This window comes from Equus caballus, chromosome 20, assembly GCF_041296265.1.
Source record: "Equus caballus isolate H_3958 breed thoroughbred chromosome 20, TB-T2T, whole genome shotgun sequence".
Taxonomy (NCBI): domain Eukaryota; kingdom Metazoa; phylum Chordata; class Mammalia; order Perissodactyla; family Equidae; genus Equus; species Equus caballus.
Window position 1 is genome coordinate 56,387,361 of NC_091703.1, and position 22,437 is coordinate 56,409,797.

Consider the following 22,437-nt stretch of genomic DNA (forward strand, 5'->3'; position numbering starts at 1 on the left):
CCGCTGAAGCTGAACTGGAGCGCGCGAACTTAATGACTTGGCCAAGGGGCTGGCCCCCCAAATTCTTAAGACTCTGTTCTTTGCAGTGTTGATATATTCCTTTGCACATCATTTTGCTCTCAGTAAGTTCTTTAAACTCTTATCAAATTAGTGTCTTTTTATCTTAAAGTGAAGCTAACTTAAAATTTAGCTTTGCTTCCATTTCCTTCCCTCCCACACCCAATTCTGATACACGTACATTGTGCTGCCTCATCGTGAAAGATGCACTACCTCCCAAAACGTGTTTGCTCAACCTTCTTGCCAAAAACCTGAAGAGGGACAAGGAGGGACAGGTTTTGCAGAAAATCTGGGAGCAGTGTTTCTGCACATATTTACTTCAAAGACGAAGTTCGTTTTTCCCATACGCTCAACACGGTAGTTTAGTCAACAAATATTTTGGGGGTTCCAGTTTTGTACTAGACATTGTTCTAGGCTCTTCCACAGGCGTATGGAAGAATAAAGGGGCATTGAGAAGTTGAAAGGCAAGAGTCATTGAAATAGGAAAAAACTGGGATAAAAACAGCAAGAATGACCTGGGTTTTAACTGGGCGCTAAGTGAGACTTTCCGCATTTGATGATATGCTCTGCAGAAAAAATGCACTCAGGCAAACACCTCCTACAGCTCTCCCCACTTCCCCATTTCTTAGCCGTGTAGTGCTCGAACAATATCTTATTGTAAAAGCCTAGAGGCATTACAGCATTTATTATTTATATTTGGATAATTTTAAAACTTCACTGGCATTTCAAGTCTCCTAAGTATCAAATTTGGTGTTTCTATTAGCTTTCCCTTTCCTCAAACCCCTGTCTTTTAGGCCAAATCCTATGAGACTTTTTCTTGTCTGCTTGATTACTACCTATTGAAAGGTTAAGTCTCATAGACACAAACCAGCTACTTTCTTTTTTCTTATTATCAAAATATGAACACGCTCCAAAACCATCTACCACATATTTCACAGAAATGGTTGCCAATGACAAACTTTTTAAAAAGAAAACATTGGTCTATATTAGAATAATTTTGTACTCTAAATGGTGTTAGGAAACTGGTGAAAAGTTACGTGATTTCTGTTCCATGTGTTTTATTCATCTCTGGTTATAGAAGTACATTTGTTACTTGTGGTCAGGAAGAGACGATAAATAGAATTCACCAACAGGGAAAAAGACTTTGATGATTCAGTCTCTGGAACGCCTCTGCCAGAGTCATTAGGTGCTCTAGCAATAAGCAGACAACTTATAATTTTCCCTTTGTAATTTCCTCAAAAATTATTTACTATTCTATTCGAGGTTTAACAAAGCTTTTCCTTAATGCAGTCTGCTACATTAAATTAAAAACATTTCAACCAATTTCGGAACCATTCTACATGAAAAGAAAAATATACAACTTTGACAGGCTAGTATTTACAAGGAAGAAAAGGTCTTAGAAAGTTATTTTTCTCCATCTTTCATATTAGGCAATTACAATTTTTGCCAAACTAAATATCTTGTGAAGATCTTTATAAAATAGCTTTGTAACAAGGCCCTAATATCATGTTTTACTTTCAAGTGAAAAAGATGGTTAAACTTATTTGTTGGAAAGTTATTTTAAAACATTGCTCTCTCCATGGCATGTCATTCAGTACGATGTAACTCCATACAGAAATCTTCCCTCTGCTTCTGCTGCTAGATACCCCAAATAGACTTCTTTCTAACGTAATTCTCCTTGTGCCCACACTTTAGGAAGATTCCGTGAGTTCCATTTAGTATTTTTGTTGTGAATCCCAGGTGCAAAAAGAAAATTATTATGTGGTTTTTGTTTTATTTATAATCATTCTTATCTAACACTCGTACATGTTTAATAAAAAAGTGCAGTATGATTTGTCAGTTTCAAGTGATTTGGGAAAAAATGAAGATTTCTGGAATAATGGCGAACAGTCTGAATGTGTCTGTTTGGAAGCGTGAAGCATCCTCATTTGCTGAAACAGCAGATGCAGGCTCTTTTGTTCACCGGCTCACCCATGGTGCCTCGCAAGTCCTCTGCATATGGTGGCCATTAACATAGAAGAATACATATTTTACAAATGAACAAACATATTGTACTAAGTTGGGAGAGTAAGCTTTCCCCTTCGAATGGATTTATTTTTTACAGATAACGATAGTTCCTTGGAATAAAATAGTCATCATTTTCATCTAAGAACAGCTTATGAAAATCTGTTTGCAGCCTGGACTAAACGAGATACTTGGTAGTATAAATAATATGACTAAATCACTTCAGATTTTGGCAGTGAGACGCATTCAGCTCAACTGTAATTTTATTTCCTTGTCTATCAATTAATAAAATTAAACTGCAAGTACATCGGGATCAATTGTGCATTTGTAATATATTGTTGTTAGATTTTATATATGCATGTGTGTGTACACACAGACACACTTAAAGCAGATTAGATAGCAGCCCTCCAAATAATTAATGGAACTATACAGATTATCTTAATTCTCATACAGTCAATCCCGCTTTTATTGTCAGAAAAGTTTTAAGCTGCATGATTCACATGTATTAAGTACTAATCAAATATTTTAATGTTTACCTGGTTACCAGTCCACTTTTGAGAGGCCCTGGGGAAGTCAGCTCAGTAAGTTGCGTAGTTTGGTTTTGGCTGGACTTTGTTGATGTAGCCATTTCATAATTTCATTACTGCCAGCTTGATTTTAATTTGAACTGAATCTTTCAACATGTGAAGGCAAGTCATACCTATTTTAAAATGAATTACTGAGTGACCCACTGATGAAACATTCTGGAGATGCTAGAAACATCGCTGGATGATTTAATAGACCAAATGAAGGTATATCCAGAGGGTAAATTTATTGTGGCTACTTGATTTGCAGCATATGACCCCATAACTCTCTGTGCACAACTGGTTTTATCTTACCTCCAACGCTGGACACTCTGGAGGAGTCCTGATGAGAGCTGGATTTATTGCGGTTTTGATTTTTTCGCTTGTTGGCTGCCCTCACAGATCGAAGGAGGACCTCACTCGCCTTGAAGAAGGCCACCATGAACGGTTGCTTTGACTGAGGCCCATGTCTTCCCACCAGACCAGCGGATTTTACGTTGATACTGCGTCCTAGAACAGAATATACAAGCACTTGGTTCCTGAAAATGAGATAAAGTTTGGCTGACGTGAACGAATTCTGAGGGTACTTTGAAAGAGGGAAAAGTTTTAAAACATTATCAGAATGTTTTCTTTTCAGGCCAAAGATTCTTATAAACATTGAAAGTTTACTATTGCAGATAATTATCCATGCTTGTTTTTCATTTTGCATCGTTTGTCCACCACAGAACACCCTCGAGCTGCCTTCACTAACTGATACTTCAGACCTGGAAGTCAGCACTATTATAAATGGAAATGTTTACATTATAAATGGAATACATTTACATATTATAAATGGAATGTCCACATTAAATAACAATTTCGAAAATACAAGCCATGGGCTCTTCTGCATTCAATGCCCCAGAATTTTCCTCTAAGTGATAAAAACTGAGTGGCTGGCTGGGCCTTTCTGTTTTCTCCAGCTTATTTCAAGCCTTTCAAGTGTTAATTAGTGCTGCTAGCCTTCCCCCTTCACCTCTGGCCTGTGCCCAGTAAACTTTACAAAGTTATGCTCTACTTAAAGCTCTTCACAGATCATTCTAGAAGCCTCTGCTGGGGATGGAGTTCTGCTCTAAGCTCCAGTTCTTTCTCATTGTGAACTATTTTGAAGTAAACACGGAAATTTCAGAATTCCTACTCCTCTGAGTTTCGACACACACACCTGAACGTTTACTGAAAGGATTTCAGAAGATGCAAAGCAAGCCAGGAGACCCTCAGAAAGGAGAAACATTCCAGGTGATCTCAGAGACTGTCTCTAAACCCAGCTGCATCCCAGACCCTTCTGAGCCTATCGGTGTGGTTGTGTATCAGAGAAGGAGTGCAGCGGGGGCCTGCACACGAGCAAGTTAGAAGGCAAGGTGTTCTAGACACTGAAGTAGATGTCTATAAAGTCTCTCTCCCATTGGAGTAGCAATAATAACATTTATAATAATGCCAAATACGTTTGGAGCGCTTGCTATGTACGCGCTAGGCATTTTTCTGTATCTTCCATGCACTATTGACTTTGAGTCCACAAACACCCTAGGAGTTAGGTATTACTATTTCTCCTTTTTACAATTCACGCTTGTTATGCTCTTCTAATTTCAAATAACTATCGCTGACAATTTAAAAAAATATTTATGCATCTATATATAAAGAAAACCATTGGCTGATATTTGGTTCCATGAAAATCACCCACAGGATGAACTATGTAACCTTCAGTTGTAAATTTAGTTGAGAATTACTCAAAACTCATGCAAAATTTCTACTCTAGATACAGAAGTTACCGATCTTTTAAGAGAACCATATAATGTGGTTTGAAATATGTGCATGATTGACTCTGCCTTGCCCCCTGAGAGATGTGCATGTTTTCTTAAAATATTTATTCAGTAAAGACTGTGGAGCAACCTCAGTCCATTATAAGACCTGACTCACCTTAGAAGAAAGAAAAGGAAAGCAAGTCCCTGAAACAGCATCAATGGCATTTTCGCAAATAAACTCTTGCTCTTAACAAAATTTATTTTGGCAGCATAAACACTTTTGTGTATACTTGTATTGTGCAGAGACCGTCTACCGTCAGAAAATGAGACCGTGTCATGTGAGGTTGTGCAGCTGTTGGGAGGGACACAGAGGTCCTTTAAATGTGGAGGTATTGGTTAAAGAAAAAAAGAAAAAAAAAAGAGCGTGCACCAATGCAGGCAGCGTCAGCATCCCAACTGTTCTACAATATATCGGGAAAACTTGTTCGATTCCTACAACTAGTAAAATGTCTATCTGCCTCACAAATGCCCCTCCACTCAGGCCTACCAAAGAAAGAACTTACAAATAATCCAAGCAGCCAAGCTTAAACAAATAAGCATATAGGTTTCTCTTGCAAATGCAAACTTACGGTGGCTCTATGCCAGAGTCTATATTTCTTAGAAAAACTCTATCACTGGCATAAATGAAAGAGGCAGTTTGATTTGTGGTCAGAGCAGTTTCCATTCTACTTCCACTGTAACAAATGTATTAATTCAGCTCAGACTTCCTCCTTCTGGCAGCCCTTTTGCTGTAAAAAGAGAAATTAGAAGTTCCAGCCAAATACCATACCTTGAACTGACCCACTTCAATACATAAACACTCTTACAACATGTTTATTCAGGTGTAGCACTTGAAATTGGTTTAAGATGTTTCCAGTGACAGAGAGCTCAGCAAAAGAAAAAAAAAAAAAAAAAGAACTGAGAAACTTAACTGTTATGGAGTAGAATAACTGGCAATCTGTTCTTCCAATTTTTGTGTTTTTTTCTGTCTTGGAGTACAACATAAAAAGTATTTGTTGAGCTTTTATTTTGATTTTTTAATGAAGTGTTAATTTAACAGAAACTAAATTTTTACTTGTACACATTGATGATTGCAGAAATCGTTTTTAATATATGATCTTTCTAATACTGAAATAGGTTGCTGCAAAATGCTCACAAATGGAATACTACAGCGAAATCGGTTTTCCATTCATTACGACACACTGAACTTTTTATAGTTAAATACGCACTTACATAAAGTTCCAAGTTCCCTTTGGTTTGCAAAAGAGTTTCTTTTATTATTATTCTAAAGACTTTCAATGTTTTAATTTTTATCTGTGGAGAAATAATACTGCTCTAAAGATTTATGTCCTGAAAACCGTAAAGATGTGTGTATGTTACAAATATGGGTTTCTTGGGCTTTACAAAGGCGGATATTGTGTGTGAAGCAAAGGACCCTTCTAACCAACGTGAACTCCCTTTAAAATAACTTTTGATATTATTAAGTTTCCTCTTGGTTTCCTTTTTACTTCAGCAATGAGGTGACCATTAAGATTCCATAGGTTAATGCTTGCTCAGTTACCCTTGGTCTTGAGCTACACCATAGAAGCATTAACTATTTGACCCACTCCTTCAGGCACAACATACCTACACTGATTATGTTGCCTAAACCTTTTGAATGGCTCAACACTTGTTTTTGTTAGAAGTGCTAATGGGAACCCAGACTATCCGCATGCATTGAAAATAGTGAATCTTTGATAAATTTATTTGAATGTGTTGAATTTTATTATTAAATGCACAGAATGTTTTAGATATTACAAATATATAAATAAAGAAGCCTACCTAAAACATTTTGATTTAGGAAAGCTATGTGGGGGTATGTATCTCCATGGATTCATTTTCCAAAACTGATCCTTATTTTTGATTTCTAGTTAAAAAAATATAGAATGATAAAGGGATAGTATATAAAGATACAGTACTGGATATACAGTGAAAATGAAAAAAGTATTAAAAGGGTGATAAGGACACCAACTTGAGCCCAAGCTTAGTCACATTAGGATTCAGACATGTCCAGGCATAGCTAGTATGTTGTAGGTTTAACTCATCAGGCATGTATTTGAATGAGTATGGAGCGAATTCATGGTTTTCAAAGAACTCATCCTAAGGGAAAGGATTCATAGATTCATAGATTCAGAACAATGTCCCAGTGAGTATAAGGAAGCCATGATTTGGAGTCTGTAACTAAGAGTTCCTTCGGCACAGCTCCAAAGTTTGCACGACTAACTCCTAAACAACAAAAGGGTTCAAGAAAATCTAATAGAACTGTTTTTATCCAAAGTCCCTGTAAAATACTGGGAGGGCAAGGTAGCACTCCTTTGGAACTTGGTTAACAGTGTGACCAAGCGGTAGAAAAAGATTCTTTCTGCTTCAGAAGAATGGCTTCTGCACAGCTCCACAATGGTACAGAATGACAGCAACACAACATAAGTCCAAGATTATCTCCTGTACCAGCATCAGCATTAGCTTCAGAGAGTGGTAGCAGCTCAAAGGTGAGCAGAGCAGCAATCTGATGCCATTGGGAGTTTTAAAGTGCACCAACAACTGTACCAAAGTGAAAGGCAGTGCTAGTGATGGAATAAAGTGGCCCCTAGAGTAAGAGAACAATTCCTTTGCATGATATCCATGGCCTAAGGTTGTACATTAGTAAGGGGGAACAGAAATGGTTCACTAAATGGGTGAAGAGATAACAAGAGAGGGAGAAGAAGCTAGTTGTTGGGAACTATTCAAGCTTAAATACACTTGGGCTCTCCCATACAAATGGGAGGGTAGAGGAGTTAGGAAAGGTTCTTTGAAGGATACACCAACATTCTAGTGATTTCACTGACGGCAGCTAGACCCAAAAAAGCATTGTTTGCGTTCAGTTATGACAGGTTTGTATGTCATAGAATTCTTGGATTATAAAATGAAAGGGATAATGAGAACAAACATAGGAGTCCAGAGTTTGGTATTGGCAGAGGTACTGTCCTCTGCATTTACGAAAAGAATACCTATTAACTCTTTGCATATGAAAGTGTGTTAGAACTATTCATTCCTTAGCCATCTTGTTTTTATCTCAAAATTATGGTACAGATACTGAGGGAAAAGAAACAATTTAAGAAGCAAATATATGGGCATATTATTTCTCAGTTTTACTAACTGCAGAGTGAATTAAGACAGGGTTAGGATGATATCTTCTAAAGAGATGATTATCCTTCTCACACAGAAATCTAGAGGGAACTGCGTGAGGCTGGGGCTCTAACCTACTGAATTTTGCCGTGACTGAGGATGGAGGTTGAAGACTTCTAGCTCTAGATCTGATCTTCTTACCCTCATGACTGTGTGTAAGCCCTGGGGTCAGGGGATTGTCTTCACATCTGCCTAGGACACAACTGACTATTTCAAATTTAGGCTCATAGAGAAGGTAGGCTGGCAAACCAAAGATCCATCCCAACTCACTGGTTTTGTATTTCAGACCATTCTTTTTGGAAAATGTGACTTTCAAAATGTTTATTTCTTTAAAAACAGGGTTATTAAAGGAGACTCTGACATAAAACAGCTCTTTAGAGACATGTTGATGTTATAAGGATAAGTGGTTCCAAATATGAGCATTTAGTTTCCCTCCAGAATACACAGTTTGAAAAACATTCATTTGAGGATTTATCAGAGTCTAAACGTTGATATCTCTAAGATGTTAGCATAAATTCCAGTTTGTTTTTTTCTCCTATAAACCCACAGTAATTGACTGCTTAACCCAAAACACCTGTGATGGAACTTGTGCACAAATTACCTTTCCTTCATTTCAAAACAGTCTCTTGCAGCATCTTTTACAGACTATTTCATAGGAAAATCAGTGCACTGTTGCTCGTTCACATACCCTCCTGATCTTCGCTTATTTTCAATCTGTGATTAAATTTGATTCTGGTGCTCTTAAATTATAGTTTCTGTGACTCTAAATTATACTGGAATTTTACCCTTTTTAGAAACAGATGATTTAAAATGTGCAGAATTCTCTACCCAGCATACAGGCTAAATCATTTTTATATCAGATTTTAAGGAATGTGGGGAAGACAAAATTCTGTCTACTTAAGTTCCACATACATTTTAAATCAGTGCAACATTAAATTAAGTGTACTGTAATCTAGCTGTAAATTTAAATTCTGTTATAATTTGATGAAAACTTTGCACAGTTTCTAGTTTTATAGTAAAAGCACAGATCTATTGTGAGATATAAGCACATGGATTTGAAATATCACAAACAGCATGTTACATTCATGCTCAGAACTTTGTGAAATTTTTAAGATGGTTTACCTTGCCTTATAATCACAAACAAAAACAAGGAAAAGCTGAGATTTTAAACTATTTCGGTCACACTGGAAACTCACAATTAAGTAGTATTTGAAAAAAAATATTTTGAACTTGAGTTCTAGGTAGTAAAATTTTTGAGTGATTCTTCATAGCAATTCTGGGATTTTGTTTAAGAATCCAGGCTCTTCCTACAATGCCTTTGCTAGATCTTTCTAGTCTCTTCTTTACACTGACAAAAGAGTAAATGTAAAATATCCACTTTGTTTTATATTATATTCACAATTATACACTCAGTATTAAAAAGTGTCAAAAACAAAAGAAGGGACAAATGTAATAATATATGTGGATACAGGTAAGACTCTGTGGCTGGTAATAAAGAGGAAAAGACACATTGGACGTATGAAATCCAGGGAGGGCCATTGGGAACCGTATCCTGATGCACTGACATGAATCGTGAGTTGGGAATTATCTGCAGACAAGAAATGTGGTTACAATTCCCAGTAACACAACAGTAGAAGAAATTCATTTTCCTCTATGATCAGGGTGTGTGAGGGGTAGAGAAATTTAAAGGAGGAAGAGATTTTTAAAAGAGTTGAAATTCCTTATAAAAAGTTTGCGGAAGGGACTGTAATGCCCGCAGTTTGAGAAAGCGGTAGGGATTCAAAAATTGGACATTTGGTCAGAAAAATTGGCATGATGACTCAAGGCATGACGGGGGGAAAAGCATACAGTTGAGATCTGGAGATCATGAGACTCCAGGAAGGAGGGCCTGGGGAAAGAAAGGCCGAGAACCATAAAGGATCAGGGCCAGAGGTTTGTGCCTAGTTATGGAAACTGTCCAGAACGCTCAAATGTTTTATTGCACTGAGGGTGGGACTGAGGTGATGGAAAACGATGTCTCCTTCCATGGGACATCAGTCTGAAATGAGGAGGCTCAGGCGTGACAAGCCCAGCACATGCTTTTTGCTTGGGACCTCTTTGCAGCTAGTGGAAACATGAATCACAAACTAAGAATTGTAGTTTACCTTCACATCAGCACTTGCGTTTTAATAGCTCTTCTCTTTATATATAGCGCCTTTCCCCTGAGACCCTACGAGCTTTTCAGACATCATCTGTCACATGCCCCTAAAAGACTGGTTAGCAGTTGGTCTTACATCCCTCATTTATTTTAAGAAAGCAGAAACATTCTTTTCACAAAACTATGGAAAGAGTGGATTATTTTTAACTTTTTTCCAGTTATTATGTGACAGTTTAAAATAAAAAACTATACATACACATACAATTCTTTCCTTTAAAATCATAGGAAATTTAAGTAAAACTAGAAGGAAGCAGAGTTTCAGCAGAAATCAACAAAAAAGCCTTTAAAAACTATTTCTATGTGTTAAGCTGTCAGTGAAGAAAGCTTTTTGACTTCAAACCTGTTTTAGTTTGTTTGATGGCAGTGAAATTAATTTAATTTCTTACTCGGCATTTTATCTATCGTGGATGAAAGTGGTCTTTGAAAAGAACTTAATGCAGTTACTTGGGAAATTTATGAGTGTCTAAAGGAAACATTCTTTTTTACCAGCTTATATGATATATTATTCAAAAGAATTTTTATCATACGGAAAAGCATGGTTCATTAAATGTTTGACCTTTCCATTCAGTTTGATACATGAAAGTGTGAAATGATCACAAGCTACTTCCAGAATCTTTAGATTAATCCATACCACCAAAATGGAAGACATTATTTTGACACCTAACAAAAAGAAAGAGTGAAGAGAAGAAAAGGTATTTTCCAAAATATGCAATGAGGCACTGGTACTGAGATACCTAATATATGTACCACGATAAGTGTCTATTTTTGCCCCCTCAAAAACTGAGTTAAGACATTTAGGACTTAATTCTTTCTTTCATGTATGAAAGTTGGATCACAAAACATTCCTCTGCGTGAAGAGATGCAGAACTTTTCTTCAGCAGTTTCTCCCGTCTCTGGCTGTATCAAGAACATAAACCGGCCTGCCCCATGTAAGGCACCAGTCACAAGGTGAGATCTCACATCACCATGAGCCACAGTGGCCCCCAGAACAAAAGCATCCTTCTGAGCTGTCTACATGCAAAATAACAGCTGGTTTCCAAAAGTGTTTACCTTTTGGTCAATCTGACTCAGCAGCATCATTGGATCTCATAGCACAAGTAGAACTTTCATATTCGTATGAGTTGCATTACTTCAGAGAAAAATCATGTGACTACCTCCACATACAAATGTAGCTGGTGCTCAAAAGCAATAACAAGCATGACTTTCAAAACGATCAGGGAAATTGAGAATTGAGAAGGGTAGCCAACTCAATACTTTTGAAGGTAAGACAGAAGCAACAGCTGCCGTCTATCGAAGCCAAGTATTTTACCAGTTGATTACACGCATCGTCTATTTACTCCTCACAACAAGACAATGGTTACATTTTTAAATGAATAAAACAAGGCTCAGAGAAGGGTCAGATTTTTAACTCGCCCTGCCAACCCTAAGGTTGTATGCTATTCATCTAAGTGCACAGTGTTCCCCTTTGTTGGGATTGGTTACGGCTGCTGCTTTCATCTTGGGTCTCTGCTTTCCACCTTGAGAAGACTGGAGGAAAATCATCAGCTCACACATCTGCCAGGGACACACACACTGTGTCTGTCAAGAACAATGTTACAGTTGCTTGTTTTGTTAAGGTCAAGATCAGACATTCCTTACCAAGTGGGAAGATATGGACTCAACATTCCTTACCAGCCACGGAAGGGCAGGTGATTTCCCTGATTTCTATTCCATTCAAATGGAAATTTGTCACAATACAGAGAAATTAGTAGGCATTTTTAAGGAGCTGGAATACGTAATTTCTCTATCAAAGCATTTTACCTGTAATTTCAAATTTTGATCGCCAATGGCAATGCATACTACTGGCTTTGGTTGTTAAATGATTTTGTTTCTTTTTTGATTTTCTATCCCCGTGAGCTTACACCAGGTGTGCCCAGGTTTAATTCAGCAGCACAGAACCAAGTGATTGATCATACCTGATACTAACTAAAGATTCTCTCTGCTTTCCACTGTGCTCTCAGCTCACGATGCAAAACCAGCACTGTTGTTATTTTTACAATAGGTCTTTGGAAATGTTTACCAGCAATAAGTTAAACTCACAGTGGAAAGAGCAATGGGAAAGACAGAGTTAAATCTGGTGCCTGATGAGAATAAGGAGAATCTCATAGTTTTCATGGCCCTCAATCAGTATTACCATGAAAATATTTACCCCTCAGATCATTAGTTAAAGCAGAGTTAGAGCCTAGAATAGAGAATTTAACAAACAACAAAAACTGGAATCTGTTGCTGACATTGGCGTTTGTTTGGCAAGATTGGTGCACCATGGTTGCTGTTCTGAATTAGAGAAAATCGAAAACAGAAATACAGATGTAGCCAAACACTTTCTTATCCCTTTTCATTAAGGGAAATCTAAAAAATGTTAAAAATACATCTTTCACCAGATAATGAAGCAAGACTAACTCCCGTTTGTCTCCGCTTACTTTAAATCATTGATTTCAAAACTCTTTTTCATGTATGTTTTTGAGTTGTGATGCTAAAATTTGGATAAGCAAATTATGTTTACCATATGGCTCTCATTCAAATATAAACATACCATAAATTAAAACATAGAAAATTGCCTTTAAAACGTTGTATATATAATGGTCATGGTAAAACAGCAAATTCAAGTTTTTCAATTTATTACTGAATATATTCTGTAATCAACATCTATTCATAAAGAAAAATTATTTCTTTCTACTAATCATTATATAAGACTAGACTAGGCTATGAGAGGCCCATTTCAGAGTACTGATCAGAGAAAAATATAGAGCTCAAAAATAGATACAGATCTTGAAATCAGAATCGGGACTCTTCATTTTCAACAGAACTAAAGGATCTGTAAATTACATTCAAGCCGTTGTTCAAAATACAAAGTTTTTAGAAAAGCAGTCATGGTTCACCCAATTAAGCTCTGCTTATGGTGAAAAAAAACAAAGGCAAGCACATTGACAAATTAAAAACATATTTTATTGCCAGAGATTTTTCTTTTCAATTTTTTGGAAAAAAATTACACTAATGTGTTGTCCCCCAAAACACAATTCCAGTAGTTCAAGACCTCTTTAGGGTTGGAATAACATCCATTCACTATCATCTTTGATGCTGGGAGGTGGGATGGTAAGATGAGAGAAAGAAGTGATTTGATACTGATGGGTTGCAAAACAATAAATTAATAAATTTTGGAAACTGCACACTTAACTGGCCTCAGGGTGAGTTCACTACACCCGAGTTTAAACTACAAACTTGAGCCCCGTTGACACACAAAAAGGGCAGTGAAGGAGGTAGAGATGAGGACTCCGTGATGGCGTGTATGGATTAAGGGAGAGTAAAGCAGAGAAGGGAGGAGAGCCTATCAAAATACATTAGTGCGTGACATAGGGCACAAAAGAAAGGGGAAGTTCATTATCAAATTCAAAATAAAGAAATTAAATTTGGCTAAATTTAATCACATGTTGAAGTGAATCACTGGCAGCAGAAAAGTTACTTTTTCTTCATTTCAAATTATGAATTTATCAAATTAGCTATAATCGTGCAGGGGCTAAAAAAATATTGAAGTAGTTAGATTTAGAAAACAAAAAATATGATAAAAATGCTGTTACTTTTTGTGGGCTAGATCCCAATTAAATTCCAGACAGAAAATATACAAACTTAAAGGTAATTCTCAACAAACCCAACAGAAAATTCAATTTTGTCCCAAACAATCATTATTAACAGCATTGTTTTATTTGGAAATGATAAAAATACATTTGTGTTTTTTTCAGTTGAAATTTAAACAAAATTCATTTGTGAGAGTCATAGTACATAAGAACTGGCTCTGAAACAAATCATTTTTAGTTTCATGGGAAGATTTTTAAATCTTCTAAGGCCGTTTCCTCATGTACAAAATGGGATGATAATAGCGAAGCTAAAGTTGACATTCCATTTAAAGAGGTCAGCAATATACCTGCATTTAGTAAGTTCTCAGTCAATGTTAGTTTCCACTAATTAATATTATTTTGATTGAACATCATAGCAAATACATGATTTTAAGACATTAAAAATGAACTAAAGATGTGCTTGAGAAGTAAAACTTGGATTAATCGTGAAGAATTAAAACATATGAAATATTAGCATGGAAGAATAATCGATGTTGGTAAAAAGCCAAAATCAGGGCATAAAAAAGCAGATATTTGTATGGACAGAAAATAAGTTTTGATAAATAGAGTGAGTTTGAAATTACATGAAGTATAGTTAAAAAGAATCTTATATGACTAGTAAGAGAATTAATAAGATCTTGAGATGGACAAAGTAGAAATTTAACAGTATTCCAAGATTTACATTTAGCTACTCCAGCCATGAAAGGCATATTGATGATTTTGCTCATTTTTATGCAGTGGGAAAATGGCAAAAATCTAAAGCATACAGGAAAGATTTATGTCCTCTGATGTGCTTTAAGACATTACACGAGTTAGAAAACCCATAGGTCACAGCTTACATGGGCTTGGAAAATTAACAAATGCTGATTTTAAACCCCAAAGGAAATCTATGTCATATTTATTTTCAGTAGAAATCCAGTCATTTTTACCATAAAGATACCGGAATTCATCTCAATGGAAACTTTTCTGAATCATTCACGTAATAGAACCAATGCAATTGTTTCTTTTAGACATCTTTTAAATACCTCTCCATGGCTTGATTCATACAAAAAATGTTTTTTATAAACTAATGCATTGCCATAAATTAACTTGTGTTTTAATGTCTTTGAAATTCTATAGAAATATGATAGAAACAGAAGCCACTCTAAAATGTCTAAGTTTTATGTTTTGTTATGATACTGAAAAACTTACCATGGCACTGAAAGTAAAAGAAAATATAATCCTACTAAACCCTGTAACAAGAGCTCTCTGGAAACCTTAATAAATATAGATTTTCAGCTATGAACTTCTGTCTGATCCCTCACAAGATTGCTTGAGAACGTGTTTATGCCTGAATATTCCTCCTCGACACACACCCACACACACTTACCCCAGAAGAAAATTCATGGGATGTCTAACATTTCTTGCTTCTCTTTACCAGTTTCTATACCTCTGATTTTATATATCTTGAGTTTTGGGTTGAATATAACTATTTAATACCAGGTTCCTTTAAAATGGGTTATCTCTATTCACCGTACCCTCTCTGAGTATAATATTTATATATGTATAATGCTTACAGTGTAAATACATGCTTATAAGTTATAATTACCAGAGAAATTATCCATGCAATATAATAATGCCTAGAAAAAAGGTCAAATACCTTGCGAATTCTTCCAGTCACTTGTAGCTCATTCCCTCAGAGGACAAACACAGCCATTAACATCCATTTCTTAGGCAGTTTTTTCCTTGTGTCTTAAATCTGCCCTTTTTGCTCATTGATTTAATTTCTGGACGATGGGGAAAAGTTCAATTTTACATATTCATTTTATTTATTTAAATATTTGAAGACAACTACTCTTCAACTATCCTCCTAACTTATCCTTAAATATTCATCCAAACATCAAGCAAGTACTCTCAGTTTTCCAATTTCCCTTAACATTAGGCACTTAAAGGACTTTTTCATTTATACTAATATTTACCTAGAACAAATCGTAGGAGGACACGTTCCTTCTTCCTTTCTGAACATTCAGCAAAATATGTGAATCTTGCAGTTTCTTGGATGAGGAGACTCCCTCATTTATTTATTTGAAACCAATTGTTATCACCATAAATTCAGCAAAAGGGACCCATATGGTTTTATGAACAAAAATGACTTAATTGCTTTATAAGATAAAGTTCAGATAAGGGAAGAGAACATTATCAAATCTTAAAATGTTTGAAAGATCCTCAGATAAGTGGACATAATTCAACTTTTTGAACTTAGATAAATAAGAATGAGAAACTGTAGTCAAAACAGCAGGACAAAAAGAAAAATATCACCCTTGATCTCTGCATTTCTTCTGCTACTTATTAGCACTGTGCCAGCTGATAGTCAGATTAACCAGCCACATAGATCAGCTGACCCTTGGCGCAGATAAATAGTCATCTGACAACACAGGGGCTTAATTTGGAGATTTTCCCCCTGAGGTAAAAACGACTGTTTTAGGGATCCCAAGGATAACACAACAAACTTATTGAACCAGATACTTCCATTGAAAAGCAGAAGATTCCAGGACTTACTAAATTTAAGCAGATATTATGTTAAGAACTCATCTCTCGCACACAAACATGCTCACATTTAGTAAAAGTAAAAGAATATCAAGTTAGTAACTTGTACATTTTTTAGATGTATAACGACATGAGGCCTTTAGATACTAGAACATATATTTTTCTAATTATGAATATATATTCTGTAATTCAAAAGATGTCATGGAATTTTTGAAAAATCTGATTTTTTTTGTGTATGTGTGAGGATGATTCCCCCTGAGCTAAAATTCATTGCAAATCTTTCTCTTTTTTTTTTTTTTAACTTGAGGAAGGTTAGCCCTGAGCTAGCATCTGTACCAATCTTCCTCTATTTTTTTGCATGTAAGATGCCTCCGCAGCATGGCTGCTGAGTGGAGCAGGTCCACGCCTGGGATCCGAACCCGTGATCCTGGTCCACCAAAGAGGAGAATGCAGAACCTTAACCATTCGGCCGTGAGGCTGGCCCCCAAATCTGACTTTTTTAACACAGAATATTTAAAAGATATCACAGGATATGGCAACTTTGAAGAAAATTTTTATCCATATGTTAAATTACTCTGCACATAGCAAGCAACAATAGCAATAAAAAACACCTCAAGGTTGTAGAAAAAAATGATTAATCTCATTCCTTATCATGAACGGAGAAGTAGCAGTTGTCCGTTTCTAGGAAAGAACAAAAAACCCTACAAGTTGAAGAGTAGAGAACAAGGCAAAACCTTAGGTAATAAAAGTTTAAAAACAGCTACTGTCAATTTAATTGTACTAATAACTAAAGTTTTTTTTAGTTCTTATTAGTTTTTCTTTGTTTGCCCAATAATGTTGGTGAAAATAAAAGAGGATGAAATTGTCGGTGCTTTTAGAAAAGCTCCCATATGTATAATTTCTAAAACTGGAACAGACAAAACTCTTGTGTACCAACAAGGAGAAAACAAACTATAACTTTACCCCTTTACAACATCTGGGAAATACAGCTGCTGACCACCATGGGTTATAATCTGCAAAGGGGGCAACAGTTGCAATGGTTTGTTTCCTTGACTTTCAAGGAGCTCATCTCTGATGTTCCTCCAATAAATTCATAAGGTCTCTTCAATTTTCTGATTATTTTATAGGAAATGTCATTTATATAGTGGGGATTTTATGTAATTTGCTATAAATATCAACACAACATATATTAGGAACTACTGGGCCCCACTCTTTAGCAAAGACTATCAATATTTCTTTAGGCTTGCGTTCTATGAATATTAAAATACTGCCTGTAATTCTGCAATCTTTGTAAGAAGTCATCTTGATTCATCAGGCTTGCTAATAGGTCTAGTAAGTCAAATACTAGTAATTTATACTGAGGCTTCTCTAGGTTGGAACATTTTTCTGATGGCAATGGAGGCCAGCCTTTCATCAATTATCAATTATGGGGTTATAACCCCATTGAGTGACAAGAAACTTGTTTCCCTTATGTTCATTGATGGAATAAGTTACCCTCAAAATAACTGTTATTTTTTCTAGGAATAAAATGGATGGGATTCAAGCAAACTACCATATTAAGTACTAATAATTTGATATTCTTTGGTACTTATAAATATCTCACCAATATAAGCAACCAATTGATCACGACACATATCTCTGAGTGTTCGTTTCTATTGGCTTCATACCCTAGATCAGAATAAACTTAAAAGCTTCCTATAAATAATCATTGCATCAACCAAAGCTATTAGACATGAGTCTAATAACACAACCATCTGTACACTGTGCCACCAACTCAAAGTTTACGAACATATATCCATAATCTTACCTTTCTCCAATGGACTATCCTTTGTGAATTTATCTAAAACTCCCTTAAATCGTCTGTACAATCTCCATGATAAAAGATTTGACCCTAAATTAAACGGTGCCACCTGGAGTAAGTAAAAAGCCCCTGTGCATTCTGTAGCCTACTTCTGCATAAAGACCTTTATTTTATTCCTGTCCTACCACGTGCCAGGTGCCATCATCCAATACGACCTCACACTGTCCTTCTAAGGTAATTACTATTACACTCACTATATTGATGCTATGGCTAAAATATAACATATTATGTCAGAGTCAAGATCTGAATCTAGTTTTCCTAATGATTTCTTCTTAGGTTTTATATATCCAGAACGGGCTATCTGTTCTATTTATTTATCCTCCTTACTTAAGTATCAAAACTAAACTATAAGTTATCTACAGCAATAACTATGAATTTATTTATCTTATATTTAGCCATCAGTTATAATGGAATTTAATTTGATAGTTTAATACCTATGAATCTGTTTTTCTTGATTTGTCTACAAAATTTAGTGAAACTTTGAAATCTCTGACTTTAAGGCTGAATTTTTACCTTGACACTTGGAAATTATGCCACAACTTTGTTCGAAGAAAAATGGATTTTACAGTCATTAAAAAAAGAACCTTATAATGTTTCTTGGATGTTAAACAATACTCTGACAAAACAACATTTTGACGACTTGAATACAAATGAATCAGAAACATACGGATTGAATTTTCCTTGACGTATAAGTGGGTTTGAATAGAAAGGGAAAAAGTCATTGGCAAAATTTATTCTGAGTATTGCCAAACCTAAAAGGTCTGAAACCATAGGGTTTTTAAAAAGACATTCTAATGAACTCAAAAATACTATCTTTGTTTTTCTGTCTCTAAATTATTCTGTAAAACCAAGTTTGAAAAAAAATTAATTTACTTGGAAGTTTTAAACTATATAAAGCATCAAACAATGGGAAAATTATAGTCTTTGGGGAGAAAACCCCAACTCTTAAAAGCTATATTAAATTGCTCCCTGTGTAATAACCTCTGTGTGCAGATATGTATAAAGGATAATAATTACCATAGATTTATTAGCAATTTTAATAAAGAGCATAAGTCAGATAATTAATGTATCTTTATAACTTAGGGAACGGAAAATCTCATAATAAATTATGAGAGACCTAAGCCCACTAATTTACTATTAAAAAAAGAGTATTTTATCATAAAGGTTTATTAAGCACCATGAGAGAGCACTTGAGAATTCTGAAACTGATTTCGCACAATTGGATAGAACCACTTGTCTGGAATTTCTAGATCTGGCCATTAAAGAAGCAGTAATGTTTCCTTTTTGTTTGATTGCTCGTATGTTCAGTTTGTTTTGCTGAAACAAACAGAGAGAGCTCAGAGAATTATCTATTCTGCATGAAAAAAAGTCAATAAGATATTAAACTCTCCTGCCAAGTCCTTGACAGTTCATTTGTCAAATTTCTAAAAAGCGTATTTCACAAACTGACATATTTTCCACAAGTCCTCTGAGGAATCATAATGCTACTTTTGATTTCAACAGTCTTTTGATTTCCAAAATATATTTAGGTCTCTCTGCTATTTTTTCTTTGCAGGGGTAGGATAAACAAAATTTAATAATATACATCACTGACTTTCTCCTCACCTTATGATTGAAACTATTTTAACTACTGTACTGTGGTTTGCGGTACAAAATTGTGCTCCTGTATTACACCAAACCGGTTTGGTTAATAATCACCAAAATTTTACAGGTTGAAATGTCTTCTTAGGAGTCACATATTCAGTGGCAGGTGGTCTGTAAGAGCCTCTTGAACCACAAACTCATTCAATGATCATTCAAGACATCTTTAACACCTACAACCCACATTGTACCAAGTACTGAGGGTACAACTGTGAATGAGAAACACGCATCCAACGACCTCATGAAACATATTCATTCAAACATGTAATCACGATGGTATTGCTATGATTAATTAAAGCAGCAAGTCTACTTCTTTTATGATGTGTGATCAAGCTACAAGAATATATATTATACATAAGTGAGATTTCAGGTCCCTGTCATGATTTGTTTCCAAATCACTTTGCTAAGAGCATCTGCAATCATATTTAATACATCAAAGTTGTTCTGGTCAACTCTGGACTATCGACTCTCTCTAGACTATACCATGCCATTTTGCCATTCTATGCATTTACTCTCATCGTTTCCTCATCCAGGAATGAATTCTCTGCTCTCGTTCTCATCACTATTTCATATACCCCCACAACTCCCTCCCTCCTCATTTCCGTTCCTTGAAATCCTACCAGCACACCTAGCTTAAAAGCCCCCTGGACCATGGTCCTTTTGGCTCTGTTCCATTTGGACTTAACTATCTCTCTTCTGGTTTCCTAGAGTGTCTTGACTGTATCACCGTTTTTAGCATTTAGGGCACTTTACGCTTTGTAAAACCAGCTACATAAGTCTGTCTTCCATGTTATTTTTCTCCTTTAACATGTCATCTTGCATATATAGGCACTCAATCATTCTGTGTTGCACAAATGAAAAAATGAATAACCAACAAATGGATACGAAAGCAGACTTTCATGAGTATCATCCTTTCATGACTTCCCATTACTTTTCCATTATTTCAAATAAAAGATGGTCTGTCTGCTTTGTTTGAAGCAATACCGCAATATCACATTGCAAACGTCAGCAATAGCAAGGAATGAAGGAGTAATAAGCTGAAGTGTGACTATTCACACTATAGAGAAACGTCTCATGTAAATTTTCCATGAGGTTGCAGTTAATAAAACTAAGGTACCGGAAGGGTCACTTGCTTTCCCGAGGTCATGTATATGCTCTACCTCTGGTTAAAAGCTGTTTTAAGCATTGCTTAAATGCAAAATCCAGCTTCCCTAGCATATTTAATCCTTTTAATATTTTCATGTTAGACAATATTAAAGAGACAAACAAAAGCAAGAAAAGGCTGTGTATCTCAAACTTAACTTTTAAAGGATTTGGAAACCTTTGAGAAAAGCGAAATATTAGTTTAATTTAGGCTCAAAAAAACACCCCCACAAATAATACAACAGTGATTTAAAGTAAAATTACTCCTAAAATATAAGGGAAATAAATCAAGGAGAAAGGGGAAATGCAAAGTATAAAGTACTTCTTGGGGAGAAAAAGATAAAGATAGAAGCAAGAGAGCAAGACAGAAGCTAAATTATATAGACAGCAAAGCAAAGAGAACCAATACAAGAGAAGGAGCGAAAACCAGAGAGAAACTGCAGAATTTTCAAGTGGGGGCAGGCGGGAGGGAATTACAAGGAAACAGGCTGATCATATTTCACAGATCTCTTGAATTGTTTAGTTAGACATTTCAAGCATATCCCCAAGGAGAAGACTGGGAGAAGCACATACCACTAATTTAATTTTTCTTGTTTGGGCCACATACCAGGGAAGAAACGACCGGTTCACCCCCACAGTGCTGATTTCCCAGTCACATTTCTGACCATAAATGTACAGTAGTCTAACATTGTAAGAATTCTTGGAAGATTATTTAAATATGTGCTTTTCTCAGCCTACATTTACAATGCTTGAAAATCCTTAATGAAAATCTCAAAGCCATAATTAGAAAATAATCTATAATTCAAAATATTTGAACTGTTTATAAAAAATTTTAAAATTCAGCATTATAACTAATATCTATGGAAAAGTCTGGATTGGGGGGGGAATGAAACTTATCTGTAATCTCTTCACTAAGAACCTTCTTTTTCTAGCTCAAGATCTGAAGCACATGAAACTTTCACTGGACTAACTAGGGAATATATTTAATCTGAGTCTGTCAACCTCATTCCATATACACACTTGGAGTAACAGCATTGGTTACGGTATTATTCTTAGGCTATGAATGTGATTGTAGGCAAAACAATGCCACTGTCAGGTCCTATTGCTTCTAGTAATGAACCCCTTGAAGGAGGCCCAAGACAGACTCAGCTTGTACTTAACTCCCTAGTTTATTAAGCAAGGCTTTAGTGTAATACACCGAGGAGGAATGAGTGAGCAGACTTTAGGGCTAATGTTTCTGTTGCCTGATCCTGCAAGAAACCAAAGGCAATAAAACTTAAATAAGGCGCGTTCTCTAATCAATCATCCTTTTAAAAACTACCCTCCCTGAGCCCGTCTCTAAAATTTGCAGGGTGTGAGGCAGAAGCGTAATGCAGGCCCATTTGGTACACTTTTAAATACTTAAAAGTACTAAATATTTAAAAAGCTAACAAATGATTAGATAAATTGTATTCTATCCTCCTGTCATGACAATAATAATTTTAAAGGACCTGGAAGTCCAGATTTAACTTTAAAACTTTTGGACTCGTCGAGTGATCACAGGACAACAGGGCTCTCTGAGCCAATTGGCCTTGGCTTCCTCGGCCTCCTGATCCAATGTGCCAAGACCCCTTTCACTGCAGTCTTTGCAAATTCTGTTCCACTTGTCTGAAATGCCTGCCTCCCCAATTTCTTCTCCTAATCACATCTCTCTGGATCTCTAAGATTGTAGCTCGAATTCACTCAATGCTGTATACTTATAAGCCCGTCGGACTCTTCTCAATGTGTAGTGACACGC

At 35.8% G+C, this 22,437-nt stretch overlaps 1 protein-coding gene across 6 annotated transcripts in view; it reads right to left on the reverse strand.

Moving 5' to 3' along the window:
• The window catches only part of BMP5 (bone morphogenetic protein 5), a 118,329-nt gene that overhangs the window by 14,520 nt on the left and 81,372 nt on the right, over positions 1-22,437 (reverse strand). For all 6 annotated transcript variants that reach the window (XR_002802323.2, XR_011429814.1, XR_011429813.1 and 3 more), the window contains one exon: positions 2,940-3,134. Coding sequence is in view for 2 of the 6 variants with exons in the window: in XM_001503224.7 (XP_001503274.1) it covers positions 2,940-3,134 (195 nt within the window). In the remaining 4 variants the exon portion in view is untranslated. The remainder of the gene's footprint in view (positions 1-2,939; positions 3,135-22,437) is intronic.